Source organism: Misgurnus anguillicaudatus, chromosome 15 (assembly GCF_027580225.2).
Source record: "Misgurnus anguillicaudatus chromosome 15, ASM2758022v2, whole genome shotgun sequence".
NCBI lineage: Eukaryota > Metazoa > Chordata > Actinopteri > Cypriniformes > Cobitidae > Misgurnus > Misgurnus anguillicaudatus.
Genome location: NC_073351.2, coordinates 36,221,901 through 36,245,533, shown reverse-complemented (window position 1 = coordinate 36,245,533; position 23,633 = coordinate 36,221,901). Strand labels below are relative to the sequence as shown.

The following is a 23,633-nucleotide window of genomic DNA, read 5'->3' as shown; positions in this document are numbered from 1 at the left end:
ACGCACAGACCACCTGCACAAACACCCGAACACACACAAACACCTGCACACACGCACAACCCCCCCCCCCACACACACACAAACACCCGGACAAAACACCTGCACAAACACCCCCACACACACAAACACCCGCACACAAGCACAGAAACACCCACAGAAACACCCCCACACACAAACACCTGCACACACGCAAACCCCCCCCCCACACACACACACAAACACCCGGACAAAACACCTGCACAAACACCCCCACACACACAAACACCCGCACACAAGCACAGAAACACCCGCACACACAAAACCCATACAGAAACACCCACACAGAAACACCCACACACTCGCACAAACACACAGAAACACTCTCACACATGCACAGAAACATACTCACAAACACCCACATTTGACACACGCACACAAACACCCACACACACAGAAACACCTGTACACATGCACCCAAACACCCGCACAAATACACACACAGAAACACATGCACACTCACAAACACACATACACACAAACACATGGACACAAACACCCATGCAACCGTACAAATGCACACAAACACCCACACACAAACACATACACACAAATACTCGCACACACACATGCACACAAACACCTGTATAAACGGACACAAACACCCACACCCAGAAACACCTGGATGCGCGCACAAACACCCGCACACACACTCACAAACACCCACAAACAAACACCTGTACACCTGTACACACGCACACAAACACCTGTACACAAACACCCGTACACACACTCAAAGTTGTGTAATTTTAACACAGACAAGATTGTGATTGAGTTTGGTTTCTGTTGTCACTCAAATCTCTTACCCTGATGTCACTCAATGCCCACAGAACAATAAACTAAAAAAACTAAACACAGACTTTAATCTTTTTGGTTTTCCTATCTTCTCTTCTCCACCTTGAAAGGTTTGGACAATGATTCAAATCCTTTACATACAAACCCTCATAGTACAGATCATCAATATGTGATCCTCACCACAGAGTCTTTGTGGCTAAAAAGTTTAGCGGTTTGTACATGCAGGTGTCAATGTGCATAGGTCTTTGTATTCATTACAATTATCATAACCAAATCCACTGGAGATGAATTTGGCATTGCTATAAAATAAACAAACGTATGTTTTAAATATATGTAGACTTTTCACACCCTCCTATAGGTTGATTAACATATCTTTAAATTTATAATACCATATACAGTATATAATATAACCATGAAAAACAAACCAAGGAAAAATCTAAAGCTAAGTCACCTTACAAATCTTTTTGAAATCACAGCAATATTTAGAGATGTAAAATGATTTAAACACAGTGTACAGAGATAAGGAAACCGAAGTTAAAACGTCACACAGGATCAGATTGCCATTAGCGAATCAGGACGTAAAGAGGCACAGGAGGGTGCGATTCGACCTCACAAATTCGATGGAAGTTTCGAGCGAGACGGTTCGAGTTCAGACGGGAGAGAAAGTGCAGGTGAAGTCCCTACAGAAGGAACCTGAGCTCGTGAACCGGGTGGAGTCATGTGACCTGACACCGAGCTACAGGGCTTGGCCGTTAGCGTGGGCGATGAATACGGGGAAAGGCAGTAACCGGACTCCACGATGGAGCGAGGAGAAGACGGACCCGTCGCTATAGCTAAAGACGGATGAGAACTGGACAGTATATTTAAATCTTCATAAAAGCGTCTCAATGGAGAGTCCGTCCCTGTGGCGTGATGACCCGGGAGCTGACCGGGACACGAGGACTGAGGTAACAGAAGAGAAGTGTGAGATCCGTCAGTACTGGACGGGTCATTGTAGTGGAAAGTCCTCCCCGTTACAGGACTCTGTATGGTTGGACTGGGGACTACTGGGGTATAACAAGGTGAGACGTTAGCTGAGCCGTATTGAGCCAGCGAGGCTAATGCTGACTTTTCTACATTTCTGGATTGCAAAGTCTGAGAACTATCATGAACCTGGGCTCGACTAGAAGAAGGGGATCCAGTTGTTTTGGTCTTTACCCCTCCGCCAGTGAAATGCTGCATGTGAATGGATTTTGTCGGCGATTGTCCGTGTAATAGTCCGTGACTAAATAAGTCTGTGGAAAGAAGGCTGTTATTTGGTGATGTAGTGGTCGTGAGAGCGAGCCCGCAGGAAGAGTCCCCAAGAGCTCCACTCGACCCTGTCCCAGTGTTTCCTCCTGGAGTCGACTCTTTCTGGAGGTGTCCTGATGGCGGAGGGGTGCTGGGAAGAACGGACTGCTTCGGTCTGGGCTGTGAATGAAGCTGTGCTGTGCTGGATGTGGAGGACGATGAGAAACTCCCAAAAGGAAATAAAGATGCCCCATTGTGCCCAGACTGAGTGCTGCTACCACAAACCTGCTGGCTGTTATTGTTCAATGAAGTGGCACCTGATAGATGACGCGTCCGGAGGGTGGGGAGAAGAGGGCTATCGGCCTCGGTCCGGGGCTTGGAAGGAGATCCAAACGGAGAGTCTCCGGGGTCTTCCGGCCTCGGTATGGATGACCGAAACCTATTTGACCGTCCGGTCGGCTCTTCCCTCGACCCCAGGACAGAAATGGTTGGCCGGAAGAGTGCAGAAGGCAGATGAGGGTGGTGGGTAAGGGCGAGAGCGACAGACGTGGTGGCGGCGGCCGCCTGTAAAGGTGCTTGGATCAGAGGAGCCCAGATGACCGGGGTTGGTGATGAAGGAGCAGGTGGAGAGGAGTTCTGCAGCAGATCACTGCTGTGTGCCATGTGTCGATCATGCTGTACGATCTGCTGAATGATTTCACTCTCCTGATAGTTCAGAAGTCCTGAACTCAAGTCGTGCTGGACCTTGTGCTGAAGTATAGAGTTCTTCTTACCTGATGAAAGAAAGTCATACTGTGAAACAAGGAAATTTTTGGGAAAAAAGTTGCCAGTCAGCTCACAATAGTCTAATGCCTTCCAAAAAATGTTCTTCTTTAAATATATCAAATGAAAAAATAGACCCTCTGCTTTCATCCTAACTTCATTTGTATTCTTTTATCATCTCTCAAATGATAAAAATTTTCCCAAATTTTGAGCAAAAAGCTGAGATAATTTCATTTATGTAAAGGATTTTTCTCAGAGATCAGATTCAGAATGTTGATAAAAACATACACAGAGTTTTTACTGTTTTAGTTTCAATGTTTTATAAGTTGTGTAAGAGCGCCACATAGTCAATAATAGCAGAAATATGGATTGCCGTAAAAACTCATCATTGGCAGGGAAGTGTTTTCTCTTAATTGACAACATAACTTAATAAAACATCAATAAAGCTTAAAAACAACAATAAAAAATGTGTCATGAAGATGCATTTTAATACAACAAGAAGCATTACCTGATATTTTATGATAAAGTTTGTTCCTTTTCTATTTGCGTTTTCCAAAAATGCACTTTACATAAATGTGTGGTCATGTATGGGCTGAACGGCTCGTCTCTTCCTGAAGTGCTGAAATGTCAATCACTTTTACATAAAATCATTAAGGTTTATTTTCTTTAATATTCAATGGTATTCTCTTCATAATTGGGTCCATTCGGTAAAAGCACATTTATTTTAAATGACCAGAGACCCGAGGCCACAAATATCAGACCGAACTGGTCCCAGCTGAGCTTTAGTGGTAAAAGCTTAGACCTGAACCACATCAGGTTTTCAGATCCAAGTGGACCCATAAAGACCTTTTTCTTAAGGGACTTTACAGCTTTTTGATGTTGTCTTTGGATATTTTGTACATTTTGATTTTTTTTTAGAATTTAATTGACAGCTGGAGTCTTAATACAATTTTTTTATTTGGAACAAAAAAGTTAGATAATTTTTTGATATACACAAAAATATGTATGGTAACGGCTCAAGGTCAGATTTGTTTTGTGATACACCAAACCTTATTTGACATCACGAACACAGTTTTATCAATAAATGACCAATTAAATGAAAACAGACCGGAGCATGAAAATTTTGAATTTTTTTTACCCATATTCAATTTGCTGTAGGGTTGTAACTAACAAATATTTTATAATCGATTATTAAGCGATTATTTTTCCGATTAATCGACTAGTCGGATAAAAATATAAATAAATATTTACTAAATGTTCACTTATTATAGCTAAATAAGGCACTAAATTGGGGTAATCAAATTAGGGTATTTTATCACCTTAAATATAAAGGTTTGTGCAGCTTTTAAATAGTAAAACATCTTTAAATGTTAAATATGAATAAACAAAACTGTATCGAGTCTTCGGGAATGTGCTGGTAAAGAAATTTCGCCACAGATTAATAAATTCATTTTAAACTTAAAACTTAACATAAAACTTAAACTTTAGACCTTGATGGGGCAATTTCATAAACAGGGTCTAGATTAAACCAGGACTGGGCCTTAGTTATTTTAGGATGTTTAAGTTTTTACAAACATACAAAACATTACTGATCAGCATTTTGAGACAAAACAAAGGCACTGATATATGTTAAGATGTCAGTGCAAGATGTTTTAAAATAAACATGAATTTTAGTCCGGGATAAGCCCTGTCAGGGAAACCGTCACGATGAGTATTAACATTATTTGTTATTAACAAAATAAATAAGCCATATGTATCAAAGTGATATGCATGCGTTGTTACAGTAATAAAAACCTGGATTTCCCCCTTACTTTAAAACAGATGCTTAGTTTGTGGTTATACAATACTATTTTTATGGAAACCCAACAACAATGAAACAAATACAAATTCTCTTATATTAAATGATGAAGTTAAACCTTTATTAACCAGCATTCGTTTGCGCTTTTGCTTCAGTCTTTGTCCTGTCAGGGTTGCCAGATCCGCGTAACAAAACCAGCCTAATGGACATTTAAAATGAGTCCAAAAGCATCCCAGTGATTATGCGCAGCCCAAATACCAACAAATAATTAACCCAATCCTTCAATCTCTAACCAGAAAAGAAGCCCAATTTACAACTACACTGAAAGGCAGAGGACCTGGCAACGCTGCCGTCAGAAGAAGCGCCTGATAAACATGCAGCTCATGCTGTAAGAAGAAAACGTGCCTGACTTTAATTATAAATGCAGTTCGTGCTGTATGAGGCAGATGCGTGTCCGAGCTGTCCGATGGTAGTGCAGGAGCCAGTGATGCGCGGGTTGATCCGAAATGAGCGGGTGCCTGCGTTCCCCCGCGGCCATGCAAAAATATTTTTAATGATATTCGGGTCACGGTCGGCCTGGTCGTTTGAAATAAAGATGCCAATTAAATATTTAAAACAATTACTAATTCGGGTCAGGTACAATATTTTTTTTTTGCCGTCCGATTTGCGGGCGGGATAGTTGAAAACGTCGGTCGGGTGCGGGTTATTTATACATTGACTGCATCACTAGCAGGAGCATGTGATGTCACAGACCAACTCATCCTTGACAACCAATTTTAATATTCAATTATGATCAATTTTATTGATTACTTGTTGCAGCCCTACTTTGTTGATAACAAAACAACTAGATAAAAATATGGTTTCAGATAAAATACGTACAGGACACATGAGCAGAACAAAACCAATAACATTCTTATTCAGGTTCACATCTCTCTAAACTGACAGACAGACAGACAGACAGACAGGCAGACAGACGGATATTAATGATAATTCAGGACCAATGATTCCTGCAAAATACGTATGTCAACAGACAGTTTTTATTCATAAATTGGATTTACTTTAGGTTTTAGGTTGAAATATGACCTGTACGTGTACATGGCATGTTAATGAGAATCTAATAAATGATTCAAACAGATCCATACCAACCCAAAATTACTGCAGACACCTAGATGAGACTTCAAAGAGACTCTAAATTGGCAAGTATAACACGAAAAGAAGTTTTAATGTGACCTTCATATAACAAAACTAAAGTGTATTCAGGTTTATAAGCTCTCAGTGGCACACTGTGTCTGATGCTCAGTTAGTTGTTATTAACGCAGTAAGTGATGGATGAGACGCCCGCTGAGAAAAATACACACCACATGACCTCAAGAGTGGAGAAAACCCCAGAGATCGACAGAGAAATTACAGTCTGAGAGTTTAGCCTGTGGTTTTAGTTACACATTAAACTGGAGCAAAGCGTTTGTGTAAAACTGATTAACATGAACAATTTCAATGAATTAATATGAAGGGGAATGTGTACACATAAAGAGAACGTTTAAGACGATAACTTACCAATACGATCTAATCGATCAACAGCGACGGTTTCAAACGCTCTTCTCATCATTGGATATTCCTCCAAGACTTCATTGAAGTTATCCACAGATAGAGAATACAGACGACAGTATGTGTCTGCCCGAACGCTAGCTGTGCGTCTGCCTCGTGTTAAAAGACAGATCTCTGAAAAATAAGAAAACACACAAGAATAATCACTTCTGTATATTAAGATCAGACTGTTAATGCAGATATAAACTCACTTTTTTATTATTAAGTCCATGTAAAGTCATTTCACACAATTTTTTCTAAACACATATACGTTACAAAGAATTGTGAAGTTACACCGTTAATTTTTTTTCCACATTTCTTTTTTCAGGATTATTTGGGCGGTACTTCATGTCGCACTGGAGCCCCTAACACAATCATGAGCATCTATTCAGGTCATAGTGGTATTTGAAAGTTAAAAGAGTTGGCAGCTTTCCCACAAGTGGGTGTGGTTTCAGCACCATCAGTGGACACGCCCCCAGTGTTTGAGTGCAGAAAACCCTGCTGTTTTTACAAGATTTTGATCACTTATTTTATTTATTTGGTGTTTTTCTAATCATTCAAATTTGGCTGGGTGGTTAATAACACATTTTATTGTGGTAAAAACATGGTACATGGTAATCGTGAGTCTCAAACACGATTGTTTCCTCCTTCTTATGTAAATTGTGCATGCAAAAGACCGCTGGAAAACAGACCAATCTCAACATAACACCAACTGTTACGTCACAGTCGAACAGTCGCCCATAACATTAAATTACACAATAAATTAAGTACAATGTTGGTACAATGCTAATAACAAAGTTGTGACTGCTGTATTAGCGCTATGCCAGTTAGTGTTATATGCTAGTTAATGCTATATGCTAGTTCATATATGTACACTAGATGTCGCCTTGGCTAGGGCAGTTCATTGGAACGAATGCATCAAATAGAGCCGCCATCTTGAAACAGGGGAGCCTTGCATCAGCGTCATTGTAGGCAATGGTGTAACGGAAAAAAATCACCACAAATTGTCATGAATGCGATTTATCTAGGGTTTTTTGTTCGTTTCAACAGTCAGACATGTATTTAAGCATTGAGTCCAGAAAAAAACTAACTACAATGCATAGTGCTAGTAGGTTTAACATCTATACGCAGCACAAAAGTCCGGCATTGTCCATGAATTCGAAGTACAGGCGGAGATAGCAGCATTACCTAGATACTTTCTATGACAAGACCCCTGTTCCAAGATGGCAGCAGTTTTGACGCATGCTTAGAACCCCAAGGTGACATCTAGTGTATATATCTATGTATGCTAGTTAATGCTATATGCTAGCATTTAGGCTGAAGTTCTACTATTGACGTTACAGTTATTTTTGCAGGTCCATACTGAAAAACACACAAACTTACCACTCAGAAACGTCCATTAACAATCTCCAAACAATTGATTATTCCTCAAAATCTGATACAGACTCAAACATAAGATCTGTTTACACACACACACAGAGCTACTGAAGGAGAAACAGCCAATCAGAGCAGAGCTCAACATTATTATTCATGACCCTTTCAAATAAGGTAATAGAAGACCATTTCATTATAAAGACAAATCTTAGGGTTGTAAATGGACATGAAAAACTGACTCTGGATCATTTTTGCACTTAATAAAGTCACAAACCTTGTATGTAGATATCAGTGAATAATTTAACAGATTATTACAATGCATTCTTTGGGACCTTTAAAAAATGTGTTCAACATGAAAATATCTTTTGTTTTCCTTTCATTCAAACGAATTGAGCAAGCAAATATTTTTGAGCACTTCAATTTGCTAACATTCTTGGATTCATGGTTTTAAAACCGAGTCAGACAGTAATAATATCATCAATCAACATAAATAAGACTCTCCGCTCATCTCGCATTGTTCCTGTAGACACAGAGATAGTTTGTGAATAAATCCTGAACGACACACCAGACAAGTGTTTTATATCCTCTGATGATGTGAATCTAAATGTGTAGATGTCCAGAGATCCTCATGATTATTAAAGAGGACACAGAGCTGTGGAGATCTGGCAACCAGACCAATCTGACTGCGCTTTCATAAACAACAAATATTGCCAAACATCACAGCCATCTAGGAACATCTGTCAGCATTTACTTGACCCAGTTTAAAACATTGAAATGTGAGGCACTGACACCAGATCAGTTTCAGGATGTTTGTGTGATGTCACAGTAATTCGTGCTCTGCTCTGACTCATCAGATGAAGAAATAATCCGATAGAATAGTGGATTTATTTTCCATGATGGTGATTATATGATCTGTGTGCGTTACAGACTGGATCTGGTCTTAAACACACAAACATAAAACTAACAACAACAACACAATATTAAAGCAAACACTTATCACTACACTTATGAGCTGTGAGGATTTAAGATGATGTTGTTTCTCCAGTGCAGATGAACTGAGCTTATGTTAGATTTGTATGAAATGCACTTCTGCTATATTATTGGACAGTTTTTAGGGTTTATTTTCTTTCATGTGAATATCTTGTTGTGTGATATCATCACAGTGTTGTTTATTAGTTTGTAGGTCTCTGTGTTTGTCCATCTCACCTGTGCTTTGTCAGATCTCATCTTCTCTTCTGCTAATATACCATCAGACCACAGATGTGTGCTTTATAACACATTTACACAGTAATAATAATCCACCTGACACTTCTGTGAAAATGCAGAATAAAAGCAGCTAGCAAAAGTACATGAGAGTGACAATCTGTTTAGTAAGACAAGCAAATAAACTTCAAACTCTTTGTGTTTGAGTCATGACTGAAACTCACTGCTTTAAAACCCCACAGATTGAATGCATACCGTATCTAGATGCATTGCAGTATGTTTAAAACCTTCTTATAACTTAAAGGGTTCAATGCAAATGACAGAATATCATAGAAACCTTATAATGCACTTTATACAACAGTTCTTTCTGGTTCTCGAATCTGATTGGCTAAGAGCTATGCGATATTGTGCTGATAACGGCACAGTAACCGCTTCACCTTTCGTATTATTCCGCCACCTAGTGAATGGAGGTCTTAAACAGGCTCATCTCTGAATGGAAAAACACAGACGCGCTGTTTGAATCACTCTCCGTGTGTCTCATTAGTTTACTAGCTCATAAATCAGTCTGTGAATCCCCAATCAGAAGTACCATTCCGCCAAAGATCAGCGCTCCTGGATGCCACGTTACAGTCAATGGGAGAAATGTCTTGTCACATCGCGTGGACGATTAACACTTGGAAAGAGGAATACAGACACTCGTTTTTTTCTGGAGCTATATTTCTTATCAGAACGCGAAAACACCGTGGAACAGCAGGTAAGCACCGCAGCTTTTAAATGTGGACGTTGATCATTTACTTTATCGTGACGTGACTATTAAAACATGTTATGAGATATCGCCACTGGTATATTTATAAGCAGCATGCAAAAACATCTCTCTGACACTTATAAAAAACAGTTTTATATAGTACTGACAAAAACAAAGTTTAATAATAATAATCGAGTGCTCGTATCACGTTAAGAATAAATGAGAAAGCAATAGTAACGTTATACAAGTATAGTTTTATTAACTTTTAACTCGCGCCAAAACAATAACAACACAAAAGACACTAAATATGAATAAAAAAACAAGTACTAGTTTGATCATGACACCAAATACTGCTGATTTGATCTCATTTTGACGATCATAAACAAACAAGGCCAACATGAGAGCCAGGGAATCCCTGTCAGAAATGTAGCCCAGAGAGGGCGGTGGTCGGCGGGGCGAGTGGGCACTGGTGTCCGCTCATGCTTTGGTTCTCATACGTACCGAATCTCACTAAGCAAACGTTCAAACAGGCGCTATCTTTACTAATAGACTGCAGATTTAAATATAATACATATACATTCTCGACTGAACTAATCTTAAAACTACACTTTGTGACCAAGAAACGGTAATATAAAGAAACGGCTTTTCCGTCCATTGGGTTGTTGTGAGCTTCAAAAGCAGCCGAAAGTTTTACCTGTCATTCTGGCCGCCCTCAAATCCGTGGCGGAAGAAGTAGTTCTCAAACAAAGAGGCTTTTAAAATAACTCCGTTGTTGTTTTCTAGTTTTCGTTTTTCAAATGTGTGCCGTCGAACTGTTGTATAAAAGCAATATTGCTCTCGGAGTCGTGTGATATAGCTCTATATCATCACGGCTGTGATTGCCTCCGGCCTCGTGCCTCTGGCCTAATCACAGCCGTGATGATATAGAGCTATATCACACTCCTACTCGAGCGGTATTGCTTAAGTAAGTCGCGTTTGCCAAATGCATAAATGCAAAATCTACCAATAAATCATTATGTGTGCTTCCAGAAATAGAATAAAACATTTTAAAACTCATCTTTTCAAAGGATACTTGCCAAGTAAATGTTGATTGCTCTTCTTTAAAAAACAAACTTTCTCTTTCTCTCAACAGGTATTGTTTTAGAACGAGGAGAACTTGGTACTTCTTGTATTATTGCCACCTTATGACAAATCACTTAAGAGTTTCCTAATCTTTGTAAATTGCTTTGGATAAAAGTGTCTGCTACATGCCTAAATGTAAATGTAATTTTTTTATAAAGTCAGTTTCTTCAAATCATTTGCAAAATGCATAAATGTAAAAAACACCCTATTAACTTAGTTTTGGTCATCAAAAGTTGTGAAACACTTGACTGAAAAACCTTTTAATCTAAAGGTGTGTGTTTAAATGTTTGAAATTACTTTTGTAGACAAAAATGTTATATAAATATATAATACAAATATATTTTGTTAATTAGAAAACTAAATTTTTTAAAAGATTAAATAAATGTTTAGGTCCAGATTTACTAACATCTTGCGCCAGTGCAACCATCATTTTGTCATTAAATAACAACTGTCAGGACTTACTAAAGATGCGCAGTGATAATTAGCACTGAAAAGGTGTGGTTTAGTTATTTTTGTCACTGAATTTATTGCTTATGCATTTCTAGGAGTTTCCCTTTCAGACATAAAATTTATGGAAGAAGATTATTTAAATGATTAACGCAACGCTATTTAACAATGTTTGCACATGTGATATTACTGGGATTTGTGCCATATTTAACACTGAAAAAAGCATGTCTTTAAAGCATTTTGTGATTGAAATGACTGCAATTGTTGCTGATAGCAGAGCCATTAGAGAGCGCGTGGTATAAGGCAGTTTATTAATGATCTGAAAAGTTTTGCCAAGCCATGTTATTTTTTATTTGCTGGAGAAAATAAGAGTCACAAGGAAAAGTCACAAAATACCAGAAGTGTCAAAACTTCTTATAAACCATTTTGTTGTTTTCGGTGTATTATGGCTTCTATAGGTGGGATTTCACACCCCAAATTTTCCACTGCGATGTCTGTGGTGCTGAACTCAAGCTCATCAGGTGTTAGTAGATCACTCGCACCTCATCAGCTCTGATTATTTGTGACCCTGAAATATTTTGCGCAGCTCTTAGTAGATTGTTGGTCATTATGGAAATTAGTTGTTGGGTCTGTGTTATTTAATTTGCGCTTTTTTAGTAAATGGACTGCATTTATATAGCGCTTTTTAACAGACCTATGGCCATCCAAAGTGCTTTACAATTTGCCTCACATTCACTACCACATTCATACACCGACGGCGGTGTCAGGCATGCAAGGCAGCTCGTCGGGAGCAGCTGGGGTTAGGTGTCTTGCTCAAGGACACCTCGACACTTGGTCCGGTGGAGCCGGGGATTGAACCACCAACCTTTCGATTTGTAGACAACCTACATGAACCACTGAGCCATTGCCGCCTAGTAAATAACAGATATTATCACTCCCATCGGCGCTTCTTTGGAATTGCACTAATTTGCCATGTTAAGTAAATCGGGCATTTAGAATACAAAAGAAAAAGCTGCCAATAATACCTCAAAATAAATGTAAATTTCCATCTATATTAAAATGGTAAATGGACTGCATTTATATAGCGCTTTCAACAGACCCATGGCCATCCAAAGCGCTTTACAAGTTATGAATTGAGGGGGGAGTCTTAGCTAGGGGAAAGAAACACTGTTGTCTAATATAGTTTAATAGAAAACAGTGACTGTGAATAAAATAAGAGCAGAAACTCAGATAAGAGAAAGACTGAAAACTACAAACAAAACCTCGGTAACCTCACGTCAGAAATAAATCGACCCTGCATTATTGCCCCAGAAACAGGCACTTATCATGAATCTGTGACTGTCCTAAAAGATTAGACAGAAATGAACAAAAAGCTTTTGTTCTGGCTAATCCATCATTATGAATATTAAAGCTGGAGAAATGCTTCAGCTGTGTGTGTGTTTTGTTGAAATCACCTAATCTCTGTGTGTCTTTTGTGTGTGTGTGTTAGTAGAGAAATTATCTTCTTATGCGTGCATTTTGTTTTTCATACCTCCAAAGTACGATCCATCAGACAGTTTGGTCTCATTGTTTCCTTTGGTGAGAACGCTGACCACACCGTGCTGAATGAAGTACATCTTCTTCCCGATGGTTCCCTCTCGGATGATGTAATCTCCAGGCTGGAAGACCTCGAAGCGAAGTTTGGTAAGCATCGACGTCACAAAATTAGGATCGGCATTGGCGAACAGCGGCATGGACGCCACCAACTTCCTGCAGTTAAAGTTGACTATCTCCTGTGAAATACAAACATCAGACATAGAGGAAATCAAGCAAACATGACATCACCGGTGCTGACCAATCAGAGTAGAGCACTCAACACAACTCCAATAGATGTAAATGACACATGATATTATATTTATTATTTTACAGAGACTTGTGGTTGTTTTTTAGTTTGACAGCTGTGTGTGTGTGTGTGTGTGTGTGTGTGTATCTTTACCTGTCTCAAGGGTTCATTGAGTTCTCCCAGAATGCTCTCCTCATCAAACATCTTGCCCTGATATCTGTGCTCATAATAATCATGAATCCTCTGTCTCATGTCAGCAGGAAGCTTATGGAAGGACATGTACTGCTCCACCTGTTTATACTGCACACAGAAAACAATTCACTTTCATTTAGTTATACAGTGATTTACACAAGATGTGTCACACCTATATTAAGTGATCAATCCAAACGTGACTGCGGTAAGAAGAATCTCCCACATTTGAAATAAAATGCAAAGATATCATTTAAATTTCTAATATGATCACCTGCATATAGATTACAATCATACATCATCCACTGTGTCTGTGTGTGTGTGTGTGTGTGTGTGTGTGTGTGTGTGTGACAGGACAGTGCAGAAGATCAAAGGTTTGTGAAATCCAGAGAAACAGGGCCAAGATCACACACATGCACACACACACACGCACGCACACGCACGCACGCACTCACGCACGCACGCACGCACGCACGCACACACACACACACACACACACACACACACACACACACACACACACAGACAGGCACATACATGCACCCACCATGCAAACACCCGCACATAGGCAGACACACATGCACACACACAGAGGAACACACATACATGCGCACACACAGACATGACCACGCAAACACACACAGACATACACACACATGCACAGACACACAAACAGATGTACACACATGCACGCACACACATGCACCCACAGCGAGACACACACAAGAAAATACACACAGAGGCACACACGCACAAAGACACACGTGCACAAACACACACGAGTTCACACACAGACCCACAAATGCACACAGGCACACACACACACACACACACACACACCCTTTGTTCTCCTCTTCCGGTGACCAATGCCTCTCTCTCTCTCTCTCTCTCTCTTTCTCTCTTTCTCTCTCTCACGCTACATGCAAATTTTCTCACTAAATAAAAATGAATAATTTATATCCCAAAAGAGATGTCAACCACTTAATTATCATTTCTAAACGTTTATTTTGCCTTCTGCTTCTCTCTCTTCTCTCTCTCCACACAACGGCCTTTCAGCCAAATTCTGGGTTAATCAAGACCGATGACATTAACACTCTCATTCAACAGCAAAAATACTGCAGAATTTTCCTATGAGTGACCAAAAACAAACACACACACACACACAAACCAAAACACACAAACATACACACCGACCACTCCTTATCACTAAATGCTTCTATTTATGAATGCAAACTATTTATGAAGCTCAGAGATAATCTGAGGATATTTAGTGATCACATAAACATTCATCTTTAGTAAGTCACCAGGAAACAACTTTCACACCAATCTGATCATTTGTTCAATAATTTGGCGCTTTCTGATCTGAGTTCTTCATCTGAAGTTTATACAGTTTTTGTCTAAAATAAGTCAATATATTCCTCTTTAAAATAGTGAGGTAACATTTGTTTAAAGGTTTCATATATATACAGTCTTGTTCAAAATAATAGCAGTACAATGTGACTAACCAGAATAATCAAGGTTTTTAGTGTATTTTTTGTTGCTACGTGGCAAACAGGTTGGCAGTGGGTTCAGTGGATTCTCGGAGAACGGACAGGACCCAGCATTCATGATGTGCACGCTCTTGGGGCTGTGCAGTTGGGCAATTGGTTGAAGGGGGTGTGTTCAAAAAAATAGCAGTGTGGCATTCAATCACTGAGGTCATCAATTTTGTGAAGAAACAGGTGTGAATCAGGTGGCCCCTATTTAAGGATGAAGCCAACACTTGTTGAACATGCATTTGAAAGCTGAGAAAATGGGTCGTTCAAGACATTGTTCAGAAGAACAGCGTACTTTGATTAAAAAGTTGATTGGAGAGGGGAAAACCTATAAAGAGGTGCAAAAAATGATAGGCTGTTCAGCTAAAATGATCTCCAATGCCTTAAAATGAAGAGCAAAACCAGAGAGACGTGGAAGAAAACGGAAGACAACCATCAAAATGGATAGAAGAATAACCAGAATGGCAAACCCTCAGCCAATGATCACCTCCAGGATGATCAAAGACAGTCTGAAGTTACCTGTAAGTACTGTGACAGTTAGAAGACGTCTGTGTGAAGCTAATCTATTTTCAAGAATCCCCCGCAAAGTCCCTCTGTTAAAAAAAGGCATGTGCAGAAGAGGTTACAATTTGCCAAAGAACACATCAACTGGCCTAAAGAGGAACATTTTGTGAACTGATGAGAGTAAAATTGTTCTTTTTGGGTCCAAGGGCCACAGGCAGTTTGTGAGACGACCCCCAAACTCTGAAATCATGCCACAGTACACAGTGAAGACAGTGAAGCATGGAGGTGCAAGCATCATGATATGGGCATGTTTCTCCTACTATGGTGTTGGGCCTATTTATCGCATACCAGGGATCATGGATCAGTTTGCATATGTTAAAATACTTGAAGAGGTCATGTTGCCCTATGCTGAAGAGGACATGCCCTTGAAATGGTTGTTTCAACAAGACAATGACCCAAAACACACTAGTAAACGGGCAAAGTCTTGGTTCCAAACCAACAAAATTAATGTTATGGAGTGGCCAGCCCAATCTTCAGACCTTAATCCAATTGAGAACTTGTGGGGTGATATCAAAAATACTGTAAAACCAAGAAATGTGAATGAATTGTGGAATGTTGTTAAAGAATCATGGAGTGGAATAACAGCTGAGAGGTGCCACAAGTTGGTTGACTCCATGCCACACAGATGTCAAGCAGTTTTAAAAAACTGTGGTCATACAACTAAATATTAGTTTAGTGATTCACAGGATTGCTAAATCCCAGAAAAAAAAATGTTTGTACAAAATAGTTTTGAGTTTGTACAGTCAAAGGTAGACACTGCTATTTTTTTGAACACACCCCTTTCAACTACTTGCCCAATTGCACAGCCTTAAGAGCGTGCATATCATGAATGCTGGGTCTTGTTTGTTTTCTGAGAATCTACTGAACCTACTGGTAACTTGTTTGCCACGTAGCAATAAAAAATATACTAAAAACCTTGATTATTCTGGTTAGTCACATTGTACTGCTATTATTTTGAACAATACTGTATATATATATATATATATATATATATATATATATATATATATATATATATATATATATATATATATATATATATATATATATATATATATATATATATATATATATATAATAAATAACTAAAAAATGTGTGTGTGTGTGTATGTGTGTGTGTGTGTGTGTGTGTGTGTGTGTGTGCGTGTGCGTGTGTGCATGTGTGCGTGTGTGTGTGTGTATTATGTGAAACTTATATTTTCCTTTGGCTTTAGGTTACAAAATCATGCCACTGATATGAATGAAAAATGATTGTTTTCTTTTGATCCTGTTTGATTCTTTTCTTGATAAAGAGGCCGAGCATCATAAGCCAGCATCCTCCAGCGGTATCCATGGCTACAGTAGGTTACCGCGTGAACGGGATCAAGGGGAATTGATGAATTTGCATGACAGGCTGTGACTGCGCTCTATAGAGTCCACCGCGCATGAAAGCACAGCACAACAGCCAGATGTTTCTGTCTTCATGAGATTCATCTGGTTAAGGTCAATGTCATTTGTCTGTTGTGTGGATATAAAGTTACAGATTCCTCTCTGTAGCATTTTCTTCTTGCCACTCATAATATTTATTTATATCATAATTTAGTAAAAACAAAAAAAGTAAATTAGACCAAAACGGCTTGATGTTATGGTCAGAAAACACATCATGGAGTTAAGTTGGTTGCACCTCAACAACACAAGGAGTGCTTCTCAATATGCTTCCTCGTCTCCTCGCTCCTACATATCCTATGATATTATGCAGTGCCCGAAAATATTCCCCAGCTATTGAAAGATACCAAGGGGACTATTTTCGGGCAGTGCGTAATATCATTGCGCCTTCTGCATCCATGTTAAGATAGCAAAGTCCTTGATTATTACGCCAGCAACTTCAGGGTTCCCACAACTTAGTTAACTTAGTCAAGGACTTTTTAATGACTTTCCAGGTGCAATACCCTCAAATTCAAGGACTAAATGTGGGGACACATTTCAAGTGAGAGCAAAGTTACATCATGTTACCTTTTAAGATACATTGTCCCTTTCGAGGGAACTCGCGCTGCGTCACTGCGGTGACACTTTGGGGACGCTTTCAGGGGTAAGTGTGTCTGAATGTGTATATCAAATTCAACCAATGGTAAAGCTTAATGACAAAGACAAGTTGATGCGGGAGCTAGGAAGTATATCGCTATCTGAAATAGTGCCAAAGATGCCGTTGGAAGTATGGCAAGGGAGACGCAGCGTCTTGTTTCCTTCTCAGGGAACAACCCGTGGGAACCCTGCAACGTTTAATTTTCTGTCTGTCTTAGTACACGATGTAACTACAAAAGAATCAAGTTTTAAATAGGAAAAATATCCAAACTCTTTGGTTATGTTCTTACGCCATTTGCACACATTTGTTTTAAGCACAAATTAACTTATTTTTGTCTAAAAACTAGACTTATTTTTGGTCATCAAGAAAATACATCTTGTTATCAATTTTTTTTTAGATATTTGTACTGAAAAAAGACAAAAATACTAAGTAAGAAAGCCATTTTTTGCAGTGTGGTATGATGGAGCAGTGTCTCAATGGACATCATCTGCTCTGTGGAATATAATTAAGTTTCATTTATCAGAGGAGATGCATTTAATTGTCAAGTGTTAATTAAAGATGTGGAGTGAAAGGACAGGCAGGAATTTCTTGTTAGCACATTTGAGGCTGAATGTCAAAACACGCGCGCGCACACACACACACACACACACACACACAGACACACACACAAGCGCGAACACGCACACACATGCAGAGTTACATTGATCAACAGAAGTGTACAAATCTCCTCTCATCCAAACCTCAGGATGTTTATCCTCTAGTCTGGAAACCACCTGCATCAGTTATCATTTCAAAATATATTTAGCATTAATGTGTAATCATTCTTTTGAACCACGATGCTGACAAAACATAACAGGTAACATTTTGTGACAAAACGTGACAAAGTCTATCTAAACAAAATATGTAAGGGATAATGTACAGGCAGCAGGTTGTTATCACAGAAATCACACTGAATGGGGTTATTTGGCAATAACAACCCGCTGACTGTGCATTATATCACTTATTATACCATGGGTCTGTTGAATGCTGTATTCTGATTGGCTGAGAAATGTTCCGTGGGTATGCATTAATGATAACCACACACCTAACTTGTCAAATGTCTTAAAAATCGGCACCATAGCAATGTTTGTGGTAACCGTGGTATAAGAGGAATAATTGACGACAGGCCATTGAATTATTTGAAAATAATCCTTTGCGTCGTGCTGCATTGCACCTTGGGTGTGCATTATTTTCTTATAATTCAATAGCCTGTCGTCAATTATTCCTTACATACAAAGCTATTAACCTCATAAGTAGACTAAGGAACTTTAAATATTCACTGCAAAAAATTATTTTCAACAAAAAAATTCTTAGTATTTCTGTCTTGTTTTCAGCAAAAATATCTAAAAATTCTTCAATAAAGATGCTTTTTCTTAAACGACCCAAGAAAATAAGTCTAATTTTTAGAACAAAAATATTAAATTGAAGTGATTTTGTGCATAAAACAAGCAAACAAATCTGCCAATGGGGTAAGCAAAAAAATCTTAAAATTTTTTCTTAAACACTAAATTCAAGAAAAATTCAAGAAAAATGTGTTACCCCATTAGCAGATTTTTTTGTGTGCTTGTTTATGCACAAAATCACTTAAATTTAACATGTTTGGTCTAAAAACTAGACTTATTTTCTTGTGTCGTTTTGCTCAACAAGAAAAGGCATCTTAATTTAAGAATTTTAATATTTTTACTGAAAACAAGACAAAAATACTAAGAATTTTTTTCTTGAAAATCATCTTTCGCAGTGTTGATTTGAAATATTTGATTTTCTCATTTTTAACAAATGCAGTCCTTCTGTAAGGAAAACTAGTTTACTTTTGGTTTTAAGGTAAAACAAGAAATTCAAATTATATATTATGTTATAAACACACTATTTGGTTTAATCATTTTTTTGTAAATATAATAAAGCAATAAACCCCAAGAAGCAGTGGGTTACCAGTGCATTTTATAACAGCTAAGGGGCGTTGTTAGGCACGACGCGAAGCGGACCCCTTAGCTGTTATAAAATGCACTGGTAACCCAACGCTTCGAGGGGTTTATTGCGTTTATAAAACGGTTACTTCATATGCATAACGTTAGCGGGATTTTATCAAATAAAACACAAATGAGTTGTAATTATATTAGTACAAATATTACTCTTCCGCCAAACAAAGTAGTTCCTCAGAATCAAGTGTGGCTGCAACAGAACACAGTTCACAAACAACACAGACGCAGCAAAGGCACAATGAAAATATTATTAAAGACTGTTGTGTTTATTTTATAAATCAACATTCATCTAATTTATACATTAACATTTATTTCGTGCAACTGTTGAAGTGATGATCAAATATGCTTGGACGCATGCTTAACTATTTCCCCGTCAGCGTTTTTTTTTTAAGTTGCCACCCAGTTTTAGTTTAATGCCTTACAGAAAAATTATCTTCTTTAAATAAACATAAAATATCAAATGAAGGATCAGTCCATCCGCTTTCCAACAACATCAAAAAACGTTTCATCCTACCTTCATTTGTTGTCTTATCAGTTATCACCTCTCAAATTTTCAGCTAAATGCGGAGATAATTCCATTTTTGTGAAGAACTTTGTAAGAGATCAGATTCAGAGCCTGATCAAAACACACGTCACGCTAAATCCACCACAACGCTGTTGTGTCGAGTGAATGCCTCAGTGTTTAAGTTGGGTAAGATTGCCATCTTGTGGATAATAGCGGAAATATCAATAAGACAAAAAAAACTTCAGAGAACGTTTTCTCTTAATTGACGAAATGTTTTATTTATTGACATTTATCTGGATATCGCCATAATTGTGCAAAGGTAGAAAAATAAAAAAACGATTAATGACTGTGGTGTTTATTTTCATAAATCAGTACGCAGCAACAGTGGCGCAGTGATACTTGTGATGCGGTCTGAACCGTGGGTTTACCGAGGTATTTTATCACGGCTTAGAACGCGTTTCAACCAATCAGAATGAAGAACCAGAACGAGCCGTTTTATAATGTTATATATGTTATTAAAAGACATATTTATGCTTAATTTTGTGTAATATTAAACTGTACCTGTCAAAATGATTTGCACCATCTGGGTTACCGTGTGTTATTAAATTTGAGCGGTAGATATCTAAATAGAACGAACCTTTGAATGTTGCGACTGGCCAATCACAATCAAGCATTTTAGAGCGCTGTGTAATATAATCTGATAAAATATCATCACACCTTAATACAGCCATAAATGCAAATGTATTATTAATTTCAAAATAAGTTTCTTTGAACTTTGTTTTGTGTCACACAGTTTCTTACTCTATTTCAAGGTGATAAGTTTGTTGATTTGCGTTGATAATGTGTGATGCTTCAAGACTTGAAATTAAAGAGCATGTTTGAGTCTCACTAGATTAGATGGGATAGAGTTCATTCTCATTAACTTTAGCAATTATAAAACCTGTCATGACTGTCTGTAATGCTCTTACAGCCGCCTCCTGACACAGAATTACACCCAAACAATTCCTCATATGGAACGTTACTGAAGTACCAAAACAATCTCCTATTTAAGATCTAGTTACAGAGATCCAGACAGAGAGAAAATAACCATCCTGCCTTATTCTCACATTTATATTGCAAGACAGCAGACACGTTACAGAGAAAGAGAAGTAGCGAGTAAATCTGATGGAGCCCGCTGGGCTGTGTTCACATCTGAATATAAACACAAGAGAGGTGTGACAGTGAGACACTACACATGTATTAACTACACAAGAGCAAGATATCCCATAATCCTCTGCAGAGACTGTCAACACAAGTCAAAGAGTTATGAGAGATGTGTGTGTGTGAAATTATTACATGAGCTTTAATTTTACAACATTAAATGCGGGGTTTAACACCCATTTCACGCATACTGATTTATTAACATATTTGTAATCCTCATGCTAAACAAATGCAAAGTGTCCTAAAAGTTTCCAGTTGTGTTTGTGACAGATTATTTCTGAGTCAATCTCACGCATCCTCTTTCCTACAAGCTTCAAAAAGTTTAATATTCCTTTTATGGGCACTTCCCCGGAAAAGCACGCCCACATGAACAAGGACGCTCATGAACAATGTTCCTTTGAGTAGAAGTCACAGATATCACTGCACACGACAGCTTTGATTTATATCAAGACTTAACAATGGCACAAAAGTGTGTTTTTTTGTTTATATTTTGTTTATCCGGGGTAGCAATGGAGTTTTGAGGTGTGTTTAACACTGGATTTCATTGAAATGGGGCGGTCCCAACCGGGTCATGAGTCGCAGGCGACTAAACCTAAATCAAATGTCTGTGTTTTGTTAGCAATCAGCATGTAAGTGCATATCATGTTAACGACACAAACATGTAGTGAATCATAAGTTATCCAGAGATAGTGGGATAATGTTTTTTGTGTTGCTTGCTCATGACTCGCTCCTCCCGCTGGATGCCTCTGGGATTTCCTGCTTTTCCGTAATCAATCGCTATCTTTTATGAATCTGATAAAACTAAAGACTCTTCAGAGATATGAAGGATTTAATACTGAGATGAGCAGAAACAATGTGAACTTTAATGTTGCTTTCATTCATCTGAAGTATATCTCATCAGCTCATAATCCCAATCCCACAGTATCTATTTCTGACGTGTCTCCCTTTATTCCCAGTCTCTCTTTCTCTCTTTATGAAGTTAATATTAGCCGCTGATGACAGACACAGGTTCAGTACAATAGAAGCTCTATTCAGGGAAGATTATAGCCGTTCATTCTTATGATAATTTCATCCAGCGTCTTTTCAGCTTTTCCTTCTTTTCCTCTAAATGCAGCTGTGGATGATCATGAACATTCTGTACTGTATAATGAATCTGTGTGTGATTTACTCTTCTGACATGACTTTTGCCAAATCTATTCAGTTGACTTCTAGTAATGATGAACCGGTGTTATAAGCAAATAATAATAATTGTCTTATTTGCATTAAACATGTTGTGGCAATGACAGTAAAACAATATACACTATGTACGACTTATAAATAATTGAATGAAAACCAGAGGCGGACACTACTTGAGTATTTTAAGTACATTTTCCAAGCATCTGTGCTTTATCAGAGTATTTGTCTTGGGAAAAAAATTACTTTACAAAAAAAATGTTCACTACATTCAAAGGATAGAATCATACTGTGAATTCCTTTTATATTGCATATTAAAATTGATTTAATACCTAATACAATAAAATTTGTGTACTTTTACTTTTCTTGAGTAAAACTACATAAGTACTTTTTACTTAAGTATAAGTAAAAAAAAACTAGATGTTTAATGTACTTAAATATTAAATATAAACCAAAAACTTGAAATTATGAAATGTAGTGGAGTAAAAATTATGATAATATGCTTTGAAATGTATGTTTTCAAAAGAAAAACACTAATAAAATACAAGTACTTAAAAATGTACTTTTATGTAGAAAGTAAAAATACTTTAGTGTCCGTGTCTGATGAAAACTGTTGTTTAAAGTGACACAATCTGAGCCAATCTAAAAATATTTGATGTTTAATATAATGTAAACCAGGATTTCCACTGGTAGTTACTAATCCTAAATCACAGATAAACATGAACAAATTTATCTTCACTATCACAGAGTTACTGTTATTTTATACCTGTGTGTGTGTGTGTGTGTGTGTGTGTGTGTGTGTGTGTGTGTGTGTGTGTGTGTGTGTGTGTGTGTGTGTGTGTGTGTGTGTGTGTGTGTGTGTGTGTGTTTTATAATAGGGTTGCAAAGGGGAGGTAAGTTTTGGGGAAACTTTCCATTGGAACTTAATCTGGGGAATTTTTGAAATGTTCCAAATTGCAAACTTAACAGGAATTTATAGGAATTATTTGGAAATGTAGGAAAATGTAAATAAACTATATCATATACAAACATAAATAAACATTTTTTTGGTCATAAGCAGACATGCATGCAAGGTGATAAAAATTTGAAAGAATCCTGATACTTACACTCATAACGTCGCAGATTCATTAGATCAAACATCCTTTAGAAATTATTCAAATATAAATGGATTCTGAAGGATTTTTAATTAGATAAATGCAGTATAAGAGATTTCTTTTAGAAATAGTAATGTGTCCAAACTTTTGGGTAGTTTTTCGGTACTTTTATTAATGATCTCACCTAAATGTTTTCTCAGTCAGTGTATTTGTCTTTACAATGGTATAATGTTGTTGTACACTAGCTTACACACAGCACAAGAACGTTTTAAACAAATGTATATACATTTACATAAATACATGCAAAGATGGACATTTTGACATTATTATGTGTGC

The 23,633-nt window shown here is 37.8% G+C and overlaps 1 protein-coding gene across 2 annotated transcripts in view; it reads right to left on the bottom strand.

Moving 5' to 3' along the window:
• Window positions 1-256: 256 nt before the first annotated feature.
• Window positions 257-23,633, bottom strand: part of hcn4 (hyperpolarization activated cyclic nucleotide-gated potassium channel 4) — a 68,642-nt gene continuing 45,265 nt past the window's right edge. For both annotated transcript variants that reach the window (XM_073853898.1, XM_055174039.2), the window contains exons 5-8: window positions 13,111-13,257; window positions 12,667-12,907; window positions 6,215-6,379; window positions 257-2,873 (exon numbers count right to left, since the gene is read on the bottom strand). In XM_073853898.1, coding sequence (XP_073709999.1) covers window positions 1,441-2,873; window positions 6,215-6,379; window positions 12,667-12,907; window positions 13,111-13,257 — 1,986 coding nt within the window. In that variant the 3' untranslated portion in view covers window positions 257-1,440. The remainder of the gene's footprint in view (window positions 2,874-6,214; window positions 6,380-12,666; window positions 12,908-13,110; window positions 13,258-23,633) is intronic.